Genomic DNA, 19,975 nt, shown 5'->3' with positions numbered 1-19,975 from the left:
TGTAGAATAATAGTGAAGACAGCAAAACTATGAAATAACACATATGGAATCATGTAGTAACCAAAAAAGTGTTGAACAAATCCAAATATATATTTGAGATTCTTCAAAGTAGCCACCTTTTACCTTGATGACAGCGCTGCCTACACTTGGCATTCTCTCAACCAGTTTCATGAGGTAGTCACCTGGAATGCATTTTAATTAACAGGTGTGTCTTGTTAATTTGTGGAATTTCTTTCCTTCTTAATGCGTTTGAGCCAATCAGTTGTGTTGTGACAAGGTAGGGGTGGTATACAGAAGATAGCCCTATTTGGTAAAAGACCAAGTCCATATTATGGCAAGAACAGCTCAAATAAGCAAAGAGAAACGACAGTCCATCATTACTTCAAGACATGAAGGTCAGTCAATGCGGAAAATGTCAAGAAGTTTTAAAGTTTTTTCAAGTGCAGTGGCAAAAACCATCAAGCGCTATGATGAAACTGGCTCTCATGAGGAACGACACAGGAAAGGAAGACCCAGAGTTACCTCTGCTGCAGAGGATAAGTTCATTAGAGTTACCAGCCTCAGAAATTGCAGCCCAAATAAATGCTTCACAGACTTCAAGTAACAGACACATCTCAACATCAACTGTTTAGAGGAGACTGTGTGAATCAGGCCTTCATGGTTGAATTGCTGCAAAGAAACCACTACTAAAGGACACCAATAATAAGAAGAAACCTGCTTGGCCCAAGAAACACAAGCAATGGACAATAGACCGGTGGAAATCTGTCCTTTGGTCTGATGGGTTCAAATTTGAGATCTTTATTTCCAACTGCCTTTGTGAGATGCAGAGTAGGTGAACGGATGATCACGGTGGGAACCACACAAGCGGAGAAGCATGGAGGAGGGGGTGTGATGGTGTGGGGGTGCTTTGCTGGTGACAGTGTCTGTGATTTATTTAGAATTCAAGGCACACTTAACCAGCATGGCTACCACAACATTCTGCAGCGATACGCCATCCCATCTGGTTTGTGCTTAGTGGGACTATCATTTGTTCTTCAACTGGACAATGACCCAACACAACTCCAGGCTGTGTAAGGGCTATTTGACCAAGAAGGAGAGTGATGGAGTGCTGCATCAGATGACCTGGCCTCCACAATCACCCGACCTCAACCCAATTGAGATTGTTTGGGATGAGTTGGACCGCAGAGTGAAGGAAAAACAGAAAACAAGTGTTCAACGTATGTGGGAACTCCTTCCAGACTGTAGGGAAAAGCATTCCAGGTGAAGCTGGTTGAGAGAATGCCAAGAGTTTGCAAAGCTGTCATCAAGGCAAAGGGTGGCTACTTTGAAGAATCTCAAATATAAAATATATTTTGATTTGTTTAACACTTTTTTGGTTACTGCATGATTCCATATGTGTTATTTCATAGTTTTGATGTCTTAAACTATTATAAGTAGAAAATAGCAAAAATAAAGAAAAACCCTTGAATGTTTAGGTTAGTCCAAACTTTTGACTGGTACTGTACATCAAACTGTAGACTGGTCAAATAAGTACCCTAAATGTGTAGGTCTGGTCTTGCAGTTTGTGCTGCCGCTTTCAGAACCCATACTAGTGTCTCCTCTCCAACCTTTTTCTGTCTCTCTCCTACTGTCTATCGGTCCAATAAAATACTCTATTTTTTTTACTCCATGAACACCAAATTCTGGTCAAATTAACTAACACTGCTGTGGAGACTGCTGTGGTGCCACTCTGACTAGCTAAGTGCCAGATACATACAGTGCTTTCGGGAAAGTATTCAGACCCCTTCACTTTTTCCACATTTTGTTACATTACAGCCTTCTTCTAAATTGGATTAAATAAATAAAAAATCTATCTACACACAATACCCCATAATGACATAGCAAAAACTGTTTTTTAGAAGCGCCAGATACATGGTGGAGCTCTTAAAGAAGCAAAACCTGCAGAGACCGAAACCACAAATGTTCTGAATGTATGGAATGTGTCCTCACAGGCACCGTTTCATAAGTCCTAGGTCAGCATTTATATAAAATGGTCAGTAGCATCGAGGTAATACAACTTGTATGAAAAAGACGTCCAAGTGCTGGCAGCATTTATACACACTATGTTATGATTGTTTGTCTGATACTTCTCTGAGGTGAAACTATGTGTTTCTATGTGTCTCTGTCTTAGGATGCTTTTCAGTCATTACATTTTTATTGTTATTCTTGAGTTTTTTCTCCTCTTATGTTTGTTGTCGGAACTAGAAGCACAAGCATTTCGCTACACTCGCATTAACATCTGCTAACCATGTGTACGTGACAAATAAAATTTGATTTGATTTGTTTCGTAAACATTTAAGTTTTTCTTCGTTTTCTTTCTGCAATGTGAACATTTCCATGTCTGAAATGTGCTGTGTAAATAAAGCTTGATTTGATTTGTAGCCCCTCCGGATGTGGAAGGAAATGCAGAGACAGCCACGGTGGTGGACTTGCTTCCCTGGACAGAGTATGAGTTCAGGGTGATAGCCACCAACACCCTGGGGACAGGAGACCCCAGCAGCCCCTCTCCCAAAGTCACCACGCTGGAGGCAGGTGAGTGGAACGGAGCTGGTACGGAACCGCCATTGCATCATGAGTAACCTTGCCTTAGATATGAAAACTTGTCTTGGCTACCAGAGCTAATGTCTAGGCCAGTAGTCACCAACCTTTCCTGAGCCAAGATCACTTTCTGAGTCCAAAAGCAAGCCAAGATCTACCATTCAGATTGTTTTTAACATGACAACAAAAAAAGTAAGCCTATGCAACATTAACCTATTAAAAACAGTAAAGTTTGTGCAGTAGGCTATAGGCCCAATACATTATCACTACATGTTGGCTATGCTTGAATTGCCCTGCCAATGTCGTTCTTCTCAGACCATTTAGAAATCATATTTAAAAATGTTGGGTATATGATCACACTGGTAATTGTATTCCTTGTGAGGCACAGCTGAGTGAGCATAATGATTTTCTATAATTTATTTTACTGGACTGATGGCCTGCATCTGATGGTCAGTTTAGGCAGGTAGGCTAACGGGTAGCCCTTTCCTGCAGTCGAATGACCGAGTGGCCTCATGGGTGGAATGTTATTCATATTTTCCATAATTTCATAATGAATAAACATGATTATTTTTTAAATGCTGAAAATCCGGGGTTCTATGTCAAAAATCTTTGTTATATTTCAGTTTTCTGTGATGTATAGAAAGTGTCATATTGAATACATTTCAACTCTATATCTGACATGGTACGTCCATAACCATGTGTGTCAGGTGCATACTTTTGTTTCAAAGTAGATTTGTTTAAGACTACCAAGAAACACTCTGTGTGACCCTGATTTACCCCACTGCAGTAAAAGGTTAAAAGCGTTGGGCCAGTAACGAAAGGTTGCTTGTTTAAATCCCAGAGCTGGCAAAGTGGAAAAATTGTCCGCTCTGCCCTTGAGCAAGGCAGTTAACCCCCAACAACAACTGCTTCCCGGACGCTGATGACGTCGATTAAGGCAGCTCTCCGCACCTCTCTGGTTCTGAGAGGTCGGGTTAAATGCGGAAGACACATTACATTTGAATGCATTCATTTGTGACTAGGTATCCCCCTTTCTCCAGTCTGAGGAGAGGGAGGTAGAGAGAGGGCAGCGGTGAGGCTGCCTCTCACCCGACTCACCGTCCCTCTGCTCGCTCTCTGCTGAGAAAAGGGGACACGCGGTCTTCCAGCTGATGGCGAAACTCAAGTCGCACTGCATTATTTCTGCCTCATGCACCAGTTCATGTTGTTACTCCTATGACCAGAGAAAGTTAAATATTCCTTCATATTAAAGGAGACACGAACCGCTAATAATACAGTAGCAACGCAAGCTTATCGAAACACTTTGCTATACTCATTCATTACTGCTGCGGTGCTGGTTGTAGTGTGTGTGAAAGTAGGGAGAGCACACATTTTATAGCTTCTAAAAGTGTTGAGCAAAGTGTTGACAGTGCTGAGTAACAACTTAAACATGAACTTACTTATAAAAACAGCAGCTCTTTGCCGTATTCATTGAGTCGCTCTCTAGTCATGGTTTTAAAAGTTTTGAAGTCTCACAGTATCAACTTTGCCGTGCACGCCAGGCTTCTTTCTACAGCCTATGGTTCGAGGAAACTGTGCAGACACGGTGATCTGAGCTATCTGATTGCCCAGCGGTAGACCTATAGGTTCACTTGATTTGCTCTCTAGGATTGCCGGGTCGGGTATGCGGAGTTCTACCTTCAGACACATGAAATGGTTCAAAATGGGAACTCTTTGCCTTCCCGGCGCTAGAGCTTCTGAATCAAATGTACCTACTGCCAACTGCGATAAATAAATAAAATATATATTTTTTTAACATGAATGTTTGGCGATCGACTACGAATGCCATGGAGATCACTATCAACCGGTTGGTGACCACTGGCCTAGGCTTTAGCTCAGCAGGAGATCTGGTTTTGAACTGGAGATCTGCTTTTGAACCCCAGTCGGCCATATGAGCTAATTTAAGTTCAACATTGGAAAAAGTAGGCCATAGTGGAACCTTTCTACACACATGAGATAAGACTGAGCTTTAAGCAGAGCAGGAAAGAGCTGTAGCATTTCTACCCCCAGAGTGTGGCATCGGTCCCATATGAACATTAAGGTGTTGCACTTGGCAGCATTAGTGACAGTGATATGGTATTTGCAAAGCCAATGCTGCATCAGTACGGGTGCCAGTGGAAGGGTACAGTATGTGTTGTTTGGCATTGTACTGTGTGGACAATGGCCCATATTCACAAAGTGTCTCAAAGTAGCAGTGCTGATCTAGGATCTCGTTTGACCTTTTTAGATCATAATGAATATGATTAAAATGGACAGGCTGGATCCTACTCTGATGTGCTTTGTGAATACTGGCCTGCGAATGTGAACTCAGATCTTGGCGTTTTGCTTTTAGTTCCTGTGGTGGCTCCCTCAGACATCGGCGGCGGTGGCGGGACCAGCAGGGAGCTGACCATAACTTGGACGGTAGGTCGAGCCAATACTTTTTTTCCCGGTCTCTGCCAGGGTGAACTATGACCACAAACTCAACTTCCCTCCTAAATCTGATCTGACAGCAGCCAGGAGCAAGCCAACGGAGACAAGCATTGGCAGAAGTTTTGCACATGCAAAATACATTTCGTCTTTGCCTTTTTTTTCTCTCTCTCCTCTTTGCAAGGCAGTGCAAAACAGCTGTGAAAAGTACGGTGGCTATATTCATGGAGGAAGACACATCCCACCACATTCATAACCGTACGGTTTGACGGATAAAGACTGGTATTCAGAAGGGCTTTTGTATCGGTCTCTCGCTCGTTTACACTCACACCACTCACACCAGCAAATCTACCAGGGATAGATATCAAGCGTTAGCTAGCCTCCGTTTCTCTGCTGCCCCCTTTTGACAAATTCCAATTGCGCTCCTGGGCAAATTGCCTTTTCCTTGCTCGAAGCCTGGCAGCATCGATCCCACAGCAGTTGGTCGGCGTGATGAGGCTTGTGTCTTTAAAGGTTAACTGTGTGCGTTTAGAGGTTAGCGGTGTCTGATGCATGTACGTCACGCAGAACATCTGGTCTGATGGTGCCTGAGCCAAGCTGGGAGACGAGGCATGGGGAGAGGGTGTTGGTCTAACAATAAGAGTGTCAGAACTTTGGAACGAACACTGTGTCAGAAACACGGTCGTCGTGTTTACTAGAATAGTATTATATAAACATGCTTTAGAGTGATGATAAGCCCTTATTTTGGGTCTGGCCATTGTCTTGTCACTCAGCATAACTCTGTCTGCAAGGATGTCTTTCTTGCTGTGGATATTTCTCTTATTCTTAGTCTTTCAACTCTCGTTCCTATTCCGTCTACCTCCAGCCGGTGCAGCCACAGTACTACTATGGACGTAACTTTGGCTACATCATCGCCTTCAAGCCCCGGGACGGCTACGAGTGGAGGAAGGTGACTGTGGCAGACCCCGAGGCTAAACACTACGTCCACAAAGACTCATCCATCCTCGCCTCCACAGAGTTTGAGGTCAAAGTCAAGGCCTTCAACAGCAAAGGGGAAGGACCCTATAGTCTCATGGCTGTCGTCTACTCTGCGCAGGACGGTAAGCACAGATCTAGGATCATCTTACTCCTAAGCCCAACCGCAAGCGTAGGTGGAAAAACAGGGAAAACTGACCCCAGATTATTGTACTCTGTCAGCAGCATAGAGAGAGCAGGGCTCTTCAGAACGCCATGCCTTCATATCAACTGTTTCAATCTGTCAGTGTCAATTATTTATCAGCACGGTGACTTTTTAATGGAGTGGGATATACTTAATAACTAATCCCAAAGATGAATGTGAAGAATTGTACCCTTAGAATGTGAACCCTCCCTACCCTCTCTCCATCTCTCCCTACCTCTCTTCCTCCCTCCGTTCCCCGCCCTCATCAGAGTAGGATTATCGTGATCTTTGTGGCATGAGCCAGAAAGCTGATTATTCGCCCCAAGGATGCCAAGCATTTAGCCCACTTATTAACTTCAGCTGACAGACAATCAAGATAGCCACTACGGAGAGATGCTCGGTTGCCGTGGTAACGCTCGTTGGGAGTGTAAAAGGGGGCAGAAGCATTCAGTTAAGCCCGATGACGTGTGCGTGAAGGTTTCTCGGGTGCGGCTCCCTGCGTGAGATTTAAACATCAAAGGAAGGACAGCGAATACTCTGAGAGTGTGCCATGGGTCGTAACTCAGAGGAAAGTGTTTGTTGGAGAGCAGAAAGAATGTGATGAGAGAGATTTCTGTCACTGAGCTTGTTCTAGGTCATGATTAATGCCTGTTAACAGATGCCTCCTTACCAAGACTGAGGGAGGTCTGCATGAACAGGTCAGACTTGGTGCCAACATGAAGTTGTAAAGTGAAAGAAAAGCTATATTCATAGAAAATTGATAGTTACTGTAGGTGGATGGAGGAAATACTTTTACAGGGTCTCTCTCTCTCTCTCTGTCTTATAGTGTCTTAAATTATATATCTGTGTGTGCCACCAGTGCCATCTAAAGCCCCTACTAGTGTGGGGGCCAGGGCGCTGTCCGCCACTGAGGCCATCGTGTGGTGGCTTCCTGTCACCCAGCACACCGTAGAAGGCTACCAGGTCAGTACGATGTGTCTGTGAGGAGTAACATGACTGTTTATCAGATAGAAGTAGAAGCGACCTGTCTGCACCAACCCAGAGTCCTCCAAACAATGGACAAACCCTGAGTACTGAGTTGTATTTGATCCAGTACAATCAGCTAATAGTCATTACCATATTATTTTACCAGGAAGTATTTAGGCCCTAGAATATTATATACAGTATATTGAGTCTCTGTGGCCGTCTCCTTCTTCTTCTGTCCAGGTGCGGTACTGGAGGAAGGCGGAGGATAGCGAGACGTCCAGTCAGAGGGTGGTGGTGTCCAGCAGAGAGAACCAGACCAGGCTGGATAATATGACGCCAGACTCCCACTACCTCGTAGAGGTCAAGGCCTACAATGCAGCCGGATACGGACCCAGCAGCCAACACTTACAGATCTACACCAAGAAAGCCCGTACGTATTTTTATCTCAGAGCTGGTTTCCTGGAAATAAATGAAGACTACTCTTAGACTAAAACATTTTTTTCAATAGAGTTTCTCTATTGAAAGTGTCTTAGTGGTGGACTAGGCTTAATCTGTGTCTGTGAGACTGGTCCTCAGCTAAATAATCGTCAGCATATTCTGAGTTATGTACCGCAAAAGTGTGATCTCACTGATTCTGTTTGATTATCACATGATCCTTACACTGTAGAACAATTTTTCTTCTGTTTTTCGCCAGCCCCAAGCCGGCCTCCTAAAATAATCAGTAAAAAGCTGAAAGGCACATCAGTGAATATCGCCTGGGAACATGTTGAACCCTTGGCCAACGAGTCAACAATAGATGGCTACAAGGTGGGTACAGTTTTACAAATGCACGGAAGCTTGTAGTGTAGTCAAAAAAAAAAGAAGGTCTGTACTTCAGATCAACACATGAGCAATAGTCTCTCTCCAGCATCTGCCACATACGCACATGAGACGTAACAGATTTCTGAAAGCTACAGCTTTCAAAACTCAACCAAGCTAGAAGGTCCACATTACTCGACACAACATACAGTTTACTCAAGTGCCTTTCTCATACACTGCAAAAAGTGAAATCTAAGCAAGCCTAAATATCTTATATTGAGTGATAATTCACTTTTTACCAAAGCTAAATTATCTAACATCATTGGCAGATAATTTTGCTTATTTTAACCTAAAAAAAGGCGTATTACAAGTAAGGGAACCAAAGCCTCCCTCCCAGAGAATCTTAACACGTACTATAGTCGCTTCGAGGCAGACAATACCGAGCCGTCCAGGAAGACTCTCGCTTCTCCGTACGACCAGGTGCTTTCGCTCTCCAAAGCTGACGTGAGGAAAACTCTCAAAAGAGTAAATACTCACAAAGCTGCCAGCCCAGATGGCATCCCTGGCCACATCCTCAGAGTGTGTTCTGACCAGCTGGCGGGCGTCTTCTCGGACATATTCAACCTGTCCCAGGCCGTAGTACCCACCTGCTTCAAGGACACCACCATCATCCCAGTGCCCAAGAAGAACAAGGTATCATGCCCAAATCGCCCTGTCGCACTCACCCCGCTCATCATGAAGTGCTTCAAGGGCCTGGTCATGGCCCACGTTAAGGCCAGCACGCCAGGCACACTGGACCCACTCCAATTTGCCTACCGCTCCAACAGATCCATGGTAGATGCCACATGGCCGTAACACATCGAGGCAAGAGGAACACCTGTGTGAGCTTACTGATCATTGACTACATTTTAGCAGTCAACACTATTGCTCCGTCCAAGCTTGACCCGCTGCAACATCAAGTTTGCTGACGAAACCACGGTGGTAGGCCTCATAGCCAACCGTGAAGAGTCGGCCTATAGAGAGGAGGTAAGCGGAATTGTGGTGCCAGGCCCACAACCTCTCCCTCGACGTCAGCAAAACAAAGGAGTTAATTGTTGACTTCAGGAAGCAGAGGAGGGAACATTCCCCGATCCACATCGATGGGACTGCAGTAGAGCGAGGGAGACGTTTTAAGTTCCTTGGCGTCCACATTACCGAGGACTTGACATGGACCAACAACACCACCACTCTGGTCAAGAGGGCGCAACAGTGTCTCTACTTCCTAAGGCTGTCAAATTTAGGCTGAAATTTGGCATGCCACCCCGGATCCTCTCCTAATACTACCTTCTGCACCATTGAGAGCATCCTGACCAGTTGCATCACGGCCTGGGGACGGGGAAACGCTCCATCCACGACCGAAAGGCCCTCCAACGGGTGAAGACGGTCCAGTACAACACCGGGACCGTGTTCCCACCCATCCAGGACATCTAGTCGAAACAGTGTGGAAGGCTGGCAGCATCCTTACTGTCGAGCAGACGGTATTGGAGTATGAGGTCTGATGCCAACAGGCTCAGAGACCAACAGGCTCTATCTACAAGCGAGAGAGTTGGCAGAGAGCTGGCCCCTCTAGACTAGTCACCTGCACTGACCTGCACCGACTCTCTGTACCTTAGCACACATGCACTCACTCATTCATACACTCACATAGATATACAGTGGCAAGAAAAACTATGTGAACCCTTGGTAATTACCTGGATTTCTTCATACATTTGTCATCAAATTGGATCTGATCTTGATTTAAGTCACAACAATGGACAAACACAGTGTGCTTAAACTAATAACACACAACTTTAACCATTCACAGTGTAGGTTGGAACAAGTATGTGAACCCCTAGGCTAATGACTTCTCCAAAAGCTAATTGGAGTCAGCTAACCTGGAGTCCAATCAATGAGACGAGATTGGAGATGTTGGTTAGAGCTGCCCTACTCTATAAAAAGAGTTTGCTATTCACAAGAAGCATTGCCTGATGTGAACCATGCATCGAACAAAATCTCAGAAGACCTAAGATTAAGAATTGTTGACTTGCATAAAGCTGGAAAGGGTTACAAATGTATCTCTAAAAGCCTTGATATTCATCAGTCCACGGTAAGACAAATTGTCTAAAATTTTGAAAGTTCAGCACTGTTGCTACTCTCCCTTGGAGTGGCCGTCCTGCAAAGATGACTGCAAGAGCACAGTGCAGAATGCTCAATGAGGTTAAGAAGAATCCTGGAGTATCAGGTAAAGACTTATGGAAATCTCTGGAACATGCTAACATCTCTGTTGACAAGTCTACAATACGTAAAACACTAAACAAGAACGGTGTTCATGGGAGGGCACCACGGAAGAACCCATTGCTGTCCCAAAAAAACATTGCTACACGTCTGAAGTTCGCAACAGAGCACCCTGGATGTTCCACAGCGCTACTGGCTAAATATTCTGTGGACAGATTAAACTAAAGTTGAGTTGTATGGAAGGAACACACAACACTATGTATGGAGAAAAAAAGGCACAGCACACAAACATCAAAACCTCATCCCGACTGTAAAGTATGGTGGAGGGAGCGTCATGGTTTGGGACTGCTCTGCTGCCTCAGGGCCTGGACAGCTTGCTATTGTCGACGGAAAAATGAATTCCCAAGTTTATCAAGACATTTTGTAGGAGAATGTAAGGCTATCTGTCCTCCAATTGAAGCTCAACAGAAGTTGGGTGATGCAACAGGACAACAACCCAAAACACAGAAGTAAATCAACAACAGAATGGCTTCAACAGAAGAAAATGTGCATTCTGGAGTGGCCCAGTCACAGTCCTGACCTCAAGCCGATTGAGATGCTGTGGCATGACCTCAAGAGAACGGTTCACACCAGACATCCCAAGAATATTGTTGAAACTGAAACAGTTTTGTAAAGAGGAATGGTCCAAAATTACACCTGCAGATCGTGCAGGTCTGATCGTGCAGGTCTGATCCACAACTACAGAAAACGTTTGGTTGAGGTTAGTGCTGCCAAAGGAGGGTCAACAAGTTATTAAATCCAAGGGTTAACATACTTTCCCCATCCTCCACTGTGAATGTTTACACGGTGTGTTCAATAAAGACATGAAAAAGTATAATCGTTTGTGTGTTATTAGTTTAAGCAGACTGTGTTTGTCTATTGTTGTGACTAAGATGAAGATCAGATCAAATTTTATGACCAATTTATGCAGAAATCCAGGTAATTCCAAAGGGTTCACATACTTTTTCTTGCCACTGTACACTCATACACACACGCACGCACACACATACACACACACATACATTGATGCTACACACATCACAACTACTGCTACAAGATTGCTAAATACTTCACAATTTAAAACACTTGCCCACCAATCCCCCTTCCCCAAAACACATTTAAATATTGGGCTATAAATTGTGCCTTCCTGTATTACACTATAATGTTTATTCTATTCTACTGAGCCATTTACTTTATGTTCATATTCTTATCTTTTATTATTTATTATTGTTGTTGCATTGTCGAGAAGGAACCTGCAAGTAAGCATTTCGTTGGACAGTGTATACCTTGTGTATCCCATACATACAAGACGATTAAGGGAATTATCAGTCAATATAAGATAATTTAGGCTAGCTTATATTTCACTTTTTGCGGTGTAGTCACAGCTCCTTAGTATGAACATATATGAACTGATCTAATATTCTCTCTGTGTCTGTCTGTTGGTCTCCATACAGGTCCTGTACAGGCAGGCCAGCAAATCCACTGGGATGCTGTTTACCACTGGGAAGCGGTCCATAGACCTGCCCATGCACAAGGATGGGGACTACATAGTGGAGGTCAGGGCTCACAGCGAGGGAGGGGACGGGGCTGTGGCCCAAGTACGCATCTCAGGTAACACATCAATCAAATATCAACATAATACATTTACAAAAATGTATAAAGCCCCTTTTAGAGGCAGAAATTAATATGACACAAAATGGAGGCTGATTGTGAGGAGGTGCTATAGATTAAGTAACACACCGCCTACATAATCAAATCAAATCAAATGTATTTATATAGCCCTTCGTACATCAGCTGATATCTCAAAGTGCTGTACAGAAACCCAGCCTAAAACCCCAAACAGCAAGCAATGCAGGTGTAGAAGCACGGTGGCTAGGAAAAACTCCCTAGAAAGGCCAAAACCTAGGAAGAAACCTAGAGAGGAACCAGGCTATGAGGGGTGGCCAGTCCTCTTCTGGCTACACTTGAGTGAAGCACTGTAATCCATCTGAAGTTGAATCCCATATTTGGTGCTGTGGGGAGATATCACCATCTTATCCAAGGCAGCTGGCCCTCCATTTGTCAAACCCCCTACATTATAATCCCCCCCGGAGCTCTGATTCCCAGGAGTCTGTGAAATCAGGTGGGCCTGGCCTACATGATAACAGCTACCCAGGAGGGGGTTTCCCTCTTCCTCTTCTCACAAGACCCCCTCTACCCCTTGATCCATCCACCCAGACTCTCAGCCAACCCTCCGTCCTCCACTCAGCCAGTCATTGTCAGGCGGCCAGTCAGTCTGAAGTCAGTGGGCCATCACCGGGCTTTTGTAATGGACTTTAGACCAAAGCCTTTCCACCCATCTTATACCTCTATAATAATATACACTATGAAAATGTCAGTGACAGCTCCTGTCCATGGGCCACCTGGTTGACTGTGACAAATGGCTCTGGCTTTCGGTGGCCATCTTTAAAACTGAAATACTCCTGCTATTTTATGACAGCCCAGGAATCAGCTGTAGGCTACACAATGCACCCATCTATACATACATTTGGAATTGTGATCAGTTCACCAATGGCTTCTCTACTGGAGTGAGCCCTCATGAATGTAGCATGTGTGGATTGAACAGAGGTGAACTCTCTATGACAGTAAATGTTGTGTCAGCCAGCCACAACCGTCAGCCAGTAATTTGCAGTGCATGTCATCGATCTCCAAATTGGATCTCACATTTTGCCACTGAAAAAAAAAAATGACTCTGTCTTGCCATACAAATTCTAAATCCAATCTTTGGCTTATATTACATATTACACAGGTGGTAGGGAGAGGGGCCACTCAGAGTGGTACACAGCATGATATCATAAAACCATGAAGGAAAGTGGTCTAAACTTTTCGCCAATTAACTACATAGGAGCATAAATTGCAGTGTGTACTCTTTTTTTTTTAACCATTTTCTAAACATATGATTTGATATCCACTACCTGCTCAAACACATTGGATGTGCGTATGTAATATTTTCCTATCATGAAACCATACACAGAATCCCTAACAGAACAGACCAAATATACATGGCTTGGTTGATAGGTTAGAACGTTACCCAAAATGTAATTGAAACGTCACCATTGTGCCTCTGTCTGTCTCCCTCCAGGTGGAGGCGTCATGGCTGCCAAGTCCCTCAGCTTGGCCTCCCTGCTCCTGGTGGCTCTGCTCTGCCTGATGGGCCTCTGAATGTAGCGCCATCTTTATCTGTGAAGGAGACTCTGTGAAGTTGACGCCTATCTATGACAACTTTGGTTTCCACAACCTCTGGTTTCACCCTGCAGGCCAAAAACCCATATTCCCCGTTTCGAGGAATAAGGCTCTGTTTGTGGAAAAAGACACAATACGAAATTTGGACAAAGAAGATATCTGGGATCTCTCTTATTTTAACCCTACATTATCTTTGAAGGAGGAGCGTCTAAGGAGGTCTTTCAACTTTTTCAATATGCCTTATATGTAAACGGTTACACTTATCTTTCACAATGCCATGACTTGCTCTTGACTGGGTGAGGTGTTAGTGCATAGGTACTGCACAAAGATGGCAGGTAACTGTTTCAAACAATATTGTGATACAGGCCTTTCTTGTTCATTCATGAAGGTACAGTAGCTTCAAAGTGTGTGTTTTATTTGATGTATGGCATTATGGACAATTGTTACAACATAGCATTCCATATATACTGTATATATAAGCTTAGCAGGTAATATAGCTGTGAAGGATAAGTGTATGAGTTTATGAAAATGTCTTTATGTGTTTTAATTGCATTTCAGTGGCTTTTTCTTTCCCTCTTTCGTTTCTTTTCAAGATGAATTACACCATCCCCTTACAGAGGTACAGTCAAACCACATCCTAAGATGTTTCTTATCGAACATCATCAGACAAAAAGAGCAATTCATGTAATACTAATATAATATATGCAACGTATATGGTTTTGCTATCGAATAAGTACATATAGCCAGTACATATAGCTTACTATTATCGCTGTAACTTCTTTGTTCAGAGAAACATTGGTTTTTTATCTCACAAAAACATGCTTATTTCCAACTCATAACATTCTCTAAAATGAATAGACCAGTTTACAAGTGTTTGCATGTCGACATTGTTATCGGAAAGATTTTCCTGACAAAACAAGAGAAACTTCTCAGCCAGAGTGATGCAAGCATTTTTAGCACATGTGTATGTAAAAGTTGAATGTATTGACAAACTGTTGGGAACAAGAAATTAGCTTGAAAACATATCAGACCTGCAGTTTGTATATATCCATAAAAATGATGCTGATTCATGATTTCGACTGGCTGAGAAAAGCTGCCTGCCTGTCTGTCTGTCTCATCCGGACTCCCGACACGTTCATTACCCTGGGACAGCTGGAGATCGAATTTGAATATTGAAACAAGGTTGCAAATATCTGAGAGACAGACAGCAAGGTTTATACAAATCTCCGTTGTTGAAAACTAAATGTTAGTCTTAAAGAAATGTGAGATCATGTCTAGATGCTTTTTATAGTGGAGATCAAGTTTATAAATTGTGACCGACCGGCTTAAATCGGTCTCAAAATTTGAAGTTGTGTTTTGTACATTGGATAAAAGTGGAGACTCAGAGCTACAAAATGGTATATCATACACTGCATTTTGAAGAACAATGGGAAAGTAATTCTGCTTTGAAAGTTGATAAACTTGTAAACTCACTTTTGAGAAAATGGCCTTTGAATGTTTTGGTACCTACTGGAGAGCTCTCCTTTGTCTACACCCATTCAGCATTGTTCACACCCTCTTAAAATGGGTGGGGCTAAACAATGAACCATAATCCCAATCCATCGAGTACTAGCAATACAAAACGATTGTCATAGCTAGCTAAAGTTACCCAAATAGGTTCAGTGTTAGCTAGTTAGCTTGCTAACATTAGGCTATAACTAGCAATGCGAAATGGCATTCTGATATAACATTGAAGTTACTACACACAGATCATAAACATAATATTAGCTAGCGGGCCTGCCATCTAATGTCAGCTAGCTAGCTAACAGCAAGCTTTAGCTTGCAAAGAAAACAACTTTCTGACAAAATTACAAACGTATAATATCTGAAACTGTAGCTAGACTCTTACCCATATACATGGATGAATGCTTCACGGCAGACAGCAACCCCTTTCATTAAATAAGACGTCCAGTGTCGTTTCCGTTTTGCTTGTACGCTTTTTTGCCAACGTTTACTGACATATTCAACCGCCGTTATTCTGCACTCTGGCACACTCAGACAAGAGTGCTCTGAAACAGTTGTTGCAGTGACATTCTATTGAAATGGATACTTGCATAGTTGGAGTCTTTTGTTAAGTTTTACTACAAGATAAATCAAATAAAAAAGCTGCGTTAGATAGGATTACCTAGACATAATGACCAGCTCAAATAGACAGAAGCCTGCTATATGGCAGACCAATCCAAACTCATCTCTTGGCATGTCCAGCCCACTCATTATCTCAGCCAATCATGACTAGCGGGAAGGTTGCTGTCTTTAACCAGCTGTGCTCGTAATTTAACAATTTTATTCGTATAGAGCCTTGCAAAAGTATTCATCCCCCTTGGCATTTTTTTCCTATTTTGCTGCATTACAACCTGTAATTTAAATGGATTTTTATTTGGATTTCATATAATGGACATACACAAAATAGTCCAAATTGGTGAAGTGAAAAAAATGACTTAAACTGGTGCGTACATATGTATTCACCCCCTTTACTATGAAGCCCCTAAATAAGATCTGGTGCAACCAATTACCTTTAGAAGTCACATAATTAGTTAAAGAAAGTCCACCTGTGTGCAATCTAAGTGTCACATACCTGTCACATGATCTCAATATATATACACCTGTTCTGAAAGGCCCCAGAGTCTGCGACACCACTAAGCAAGGGGCACCACCAAGCAAGTGGCACCATGAAGACGAAGGAGCTCTCCAAACAGGTCAGGGACAAAGTTGTGGAGAAGTACAGATAAGGGTTGAGTTATAAAAAAATATCAGAAACTTTGAACATCCCACGGAGCACCATTAAATCCATTATTAACATTTTTTAAGAATATGGCACCACAACAAACCTGCCAAGAAAGGGCCGCACACCAAAACTCACAGACCAGGCAAGGTGGGCATTAATCAAAGAGGCAACAAAGAGACCAAAGATAACCCTGAAGGAGCTGCAAAGCTCCACAGCTGAGATTGGAGTATCTGTCCATAGGACCACTTTAAGCCGTACACTCCACAGAGCTGGGCTTTATTGGAAGAGTGACCAGAAAAAAAACATTGCTTAAAGAAATAAATAAGCAAACACCTTTGGTGTTCGCCAAATAGCATGTGGGAGACTCCCCAAACATATGGAAGAAGGTACTCTGGTCAGATGAGACTAAAATTGAGCTTTTTGGCCATCAAGGAAAATGTCTGGCGCAAACCCAACACCTCTCACCAACCCAAGAACACCATCCCCACAGTGAAGCATGGTGGTGGCAGCATCATGCTATGGGGATGTTTTTGGTGGCAGGGACTGGGAAACTGGTCAGAATTGAAGGAATGATGGATTGCACTAAATACAGGGAAATTCTTGAGGGAAACCTGTTTCAGTCTTCCAGAGATTTGAGACTGGGACGGAGGTTCACCTTCCAGCAGGACAATGACCCTAAGCATACTGCTAGAGCAACACTCGAGTGGTTTAAGGGGAAACATTTAAATATCTTGGAATGGCCTAGTCAAAGCCCAGACCTCAATTCAATTGAGAATCTGTGGTATGACTTAAAGATTGCTGTACACCAGTGGAACCCATCCAATTCGAAGGAACACTGGACACATGTTATGTTTTGCCTTGAAGAATGGGCAAAAATCCCAGTGGCTATATGTGCCAAGCTTATAGAGACATACCCCAAGAGACTTGCAGCTGTAATTGCTGCAAAAGGTGGCTCTACAAAGTATTGACTTTGGGGCAGTGAATGCATGCTCAAGTTTTCAGTTTTTTTTGTCTTATTTCTTGTTTGTTTCACAAGAAAAAATATTTTGCATCTTCAAAGTTGCAGGCAGTTGTGTAAATCAAATGATACAAACCCCCCAAAAATCTATTTTAATTCCAGATTGTAAGGCAACAAAACAGGAAAAATGCCAGGGGGGTGAATACTTTGGCAAGCCACTGTATTTACAGATGGAATACAAGTTTGTTATTAAGGCACATGAAAGTTCACATGTTTGAGAAGTCATTTCTGCCAATGAACGCATTTTGATAAATAAAAACGTTTAAGTTCAAACAGCTCTCCTGTGAAGTAGTGACCTGCGACATACGCCTAGTTGCCTGACTGGGCTGATAAAACAGTGGATTGCGCAGTCAGATGGAACAGAGGAAATAGGCATTTTAACGTCATAGATTTAGCTGGTGGTAACTTGTTGAATAGACACCGGCTGAAATGCGGTTTTAACCAATCAGCATTCAGGATTAGACCCACCGGTTGTATAACATGACATAAAAAATGTGTGACAGTGGTGTATTTGGTTTGCTTGTCAGGACACCTAACTGTCCAGTGACCGTCACTTTGCCATAACAAGTGTCCAGTGTTGTAAGCATGTACACTTGGAGGAACCATATAACTAAACTGAGTTTGGAATCATATAAACAGAACTATAGAATGGGTATTTTCCCTTCGAAGGATTCTATTTATATGGTTTGAATATATAGAGTACATTGAGCACAAAAAAGTTTTGTTTTGACTGTATCAGACCTTAGTGGTAGACTACATGCTGGTGCTTTGTAAAGAATGTTTTGCATTTTGTTTCATCTTTTTAATGTCTCATTTCTTTCGTTTTTTTTTTAATGTTTCTGCCATTTTTTATCAATGTCTCAAGTGTGAGTGTCACTATCAACAGTGATGCAGTGACTCACTCAGTTCCGTAAGTAACCGTGCAATGTCTGTTTGAATCTTGAATGGCTATTCAAATTGTATTATGCGTAACACAACCTGCCTAGCTCCTAATAACAGTTATACTATTATTGTGTGTCGTGGTCCATAAACTGGTGCAACTACAGATAAACAACACAAACTTTCAATATCCGTATCATAGTCCTCCGAAGCTCATACATTGGTCCTGCTATGTTTGCAACGTTCATTTGTCTTTTTATTAACAACATGAGAGTTACATGTTATCAGAGAGATATATAGAATATGCATTATCAATCGGTGTTGTTGTTCATCACTATGACACGCCACTGGTTAAACAGTAGAGATGTTATTACTGTTATTTCCCTGCAAGAAGTATAAAAATGCAGATTTCTTTTTTAAAATTTCTCCCTGAATATATGTCCGGTGTGATGCTAGCCATGCTTTTACTAGCTCTGGTCCAGGGTGTTCAAGTGGCTTGCTCCGCAAGGCTCAAGCAGCGCCCTGGACCAGAGCTATGCTTTCTGCGTACATTGTGACTCTATCGACGAAACACCTACCAAAGTGCTTTTCCCGGTTTCCCCTCATGCGACAAGTCATTGAAAGAGTTGCCAAATGCATGAATGCCTTGAACTTTGATATTTGGAAGGAAATTTGCTATTACTACATCCTAACATGCATGACATTGGAAAGTAATTATAGGCCTATATGGTAAAGAAGCTCCATCCATACATTGCAATGAGTCAACTCATCATGCATACAGGCAACTTCCTATCAGCTTCATATGAACTCAACATGCCTTTGTGGCAAATAATAATAAACATTCATTCCATTATGAGTGACATCCCTTTATGTCAGCGACTGTGTGTTATGTGTACATACTGCACATTCTATAGCGAAGCCTAACGTGTGCATTAGTTGCCTCATCAAGCCAGTCATCTCAAGGGGAAGTCTTTGGAGGGCAGGATTGCAAATGTTTTGAAACTTTCCCAAAATTCCCAGCTTTTCCAGAAATCCCAAATGGAGGATTCCCAAAATTCCCAAGTTTTCCAGGAAATCCAGTTGGAGGATTTTTTTTTACCCTAATGGGGGTTAAGGTCTTACAGAAAGAACCTAAACTGACTAAAGGAATCTCACTCGTTCAAGTTCAGTAGGCCCTACTGGTCAGTCCTGCGGTCGGTCTCTTGCATTACTGTAAGATGGGTTGGGCGTTGATGACATCCCCGTTGTTGATACAGCAGCAGTGTTTGGCTGTGTGTTCAGTGCTGTATTCATACTGTACTGAATCTGAATCGCACGTGTTGAGACGGCTGAAACTGGACTCTCCAATTGGCTGGACATAAAAGGAACAATAAAAGTTTAGTTAACTATTCATTTAAGGTGACTTGTCTCTTTTATATATTGTCTTGAATGTCCATAGGCCGACGGAAGTACAGAATGTACAGTGAATAAATGAAGAAAAGACAAAACTCTATGTACACCAAACCAAAAAGTCTCAGCTGAATAAACATAAGATCCTTGAAGAGCTAAATGAAATTCCAGAAAGTGGTGTTGTGTATGAATTAGGCCTAAAGTAGCTGTTCCACAGCCTAAAACCACCTGGACTCTGGGGCAGTAAGTTGCTAATTCGCTAAAGTTGTCCGTGATCAGATTTGAACACGCATCCTTTGGGTTGCTGGACGTTCACGTTATACACCACATCCATACACCCTGAACAAACACCCTCCTTTTGTTTTTGACTTAAGTAACCTTCTGTCTTGTGTAACCATATCAAACATAACATATTATACTCATTTGATTGTCCTGGATTTACTAGTATTATGTTACGTCTAGT

At 42.7% G+C, this 19,975-nt stretch overlaps 1 protein-coding gene across 2 annotated transcripts in view; it reads left to right on the top strand.

Moving 5' to 3' along the window:
- The window catches only part of LOC139540345 (contactin-1a-like), a 118,879-nt gene extending 99,366 nt beyond the window's left edge, over positions 1–19,513 (top strand). For both annotated transcript variants that reach the window (XM_071344101.1, XM_071344100.1), the window contains exons 18-25: positions 2,422–2,571; positions 4,949–5,019; positions 5,891–6,125; positions 7,044–7,147; positions 7,391–7,580; positions 7,845–7,957; positions 11,695–11,851; positions 13,362–19,513. In XM_071344101.1, coding sequence (XP_071200202.1) covers positions 2,422–2,571; positions 4,949–5,019; positions 5,891–6,125; positions 7,044–7,147; positions 7,391–7,580; positions 7,845–7,957; positions 11,695–11,851; positions 13,362–13,441 — 1,100 coding nt within the window. In that variant the 3' untranslated portion in view covers positions 13,442–19,513. The remainder of the gene's footprint in view (positions 1–2,421; positions 2,572–4,948; positions 5,020–5,890; positions 6,126–7,043; positions 7,148–7,390; positions 7,581–7,844; positions 7,958–11,694; positions 11,852–13,361) is intronic.
- The last annotated feature ends 462 nt before the right edge of the window (positions 19,514–19,975 follow it).

The sequence above is a fragment of the Salvelinus alpinus genome, chromosome 15, assembly GCF_045679555.1.
Source record: "Salvelinus alpinus chromosome 15, SLU_Salpinus.1, whole genome shotgun sequence".
NCBI lineage: Eukaryota > Metazoa > Chordata > Actinopteri > Salmoniformes > Salmonidae > Salvelinus > Salvelinus alpinus.
The sequence above is the reverse complement of the archived record's forward strand: the minus strand, read 5'-3'. Positions and strand labels throughout refer to the sequence as shown.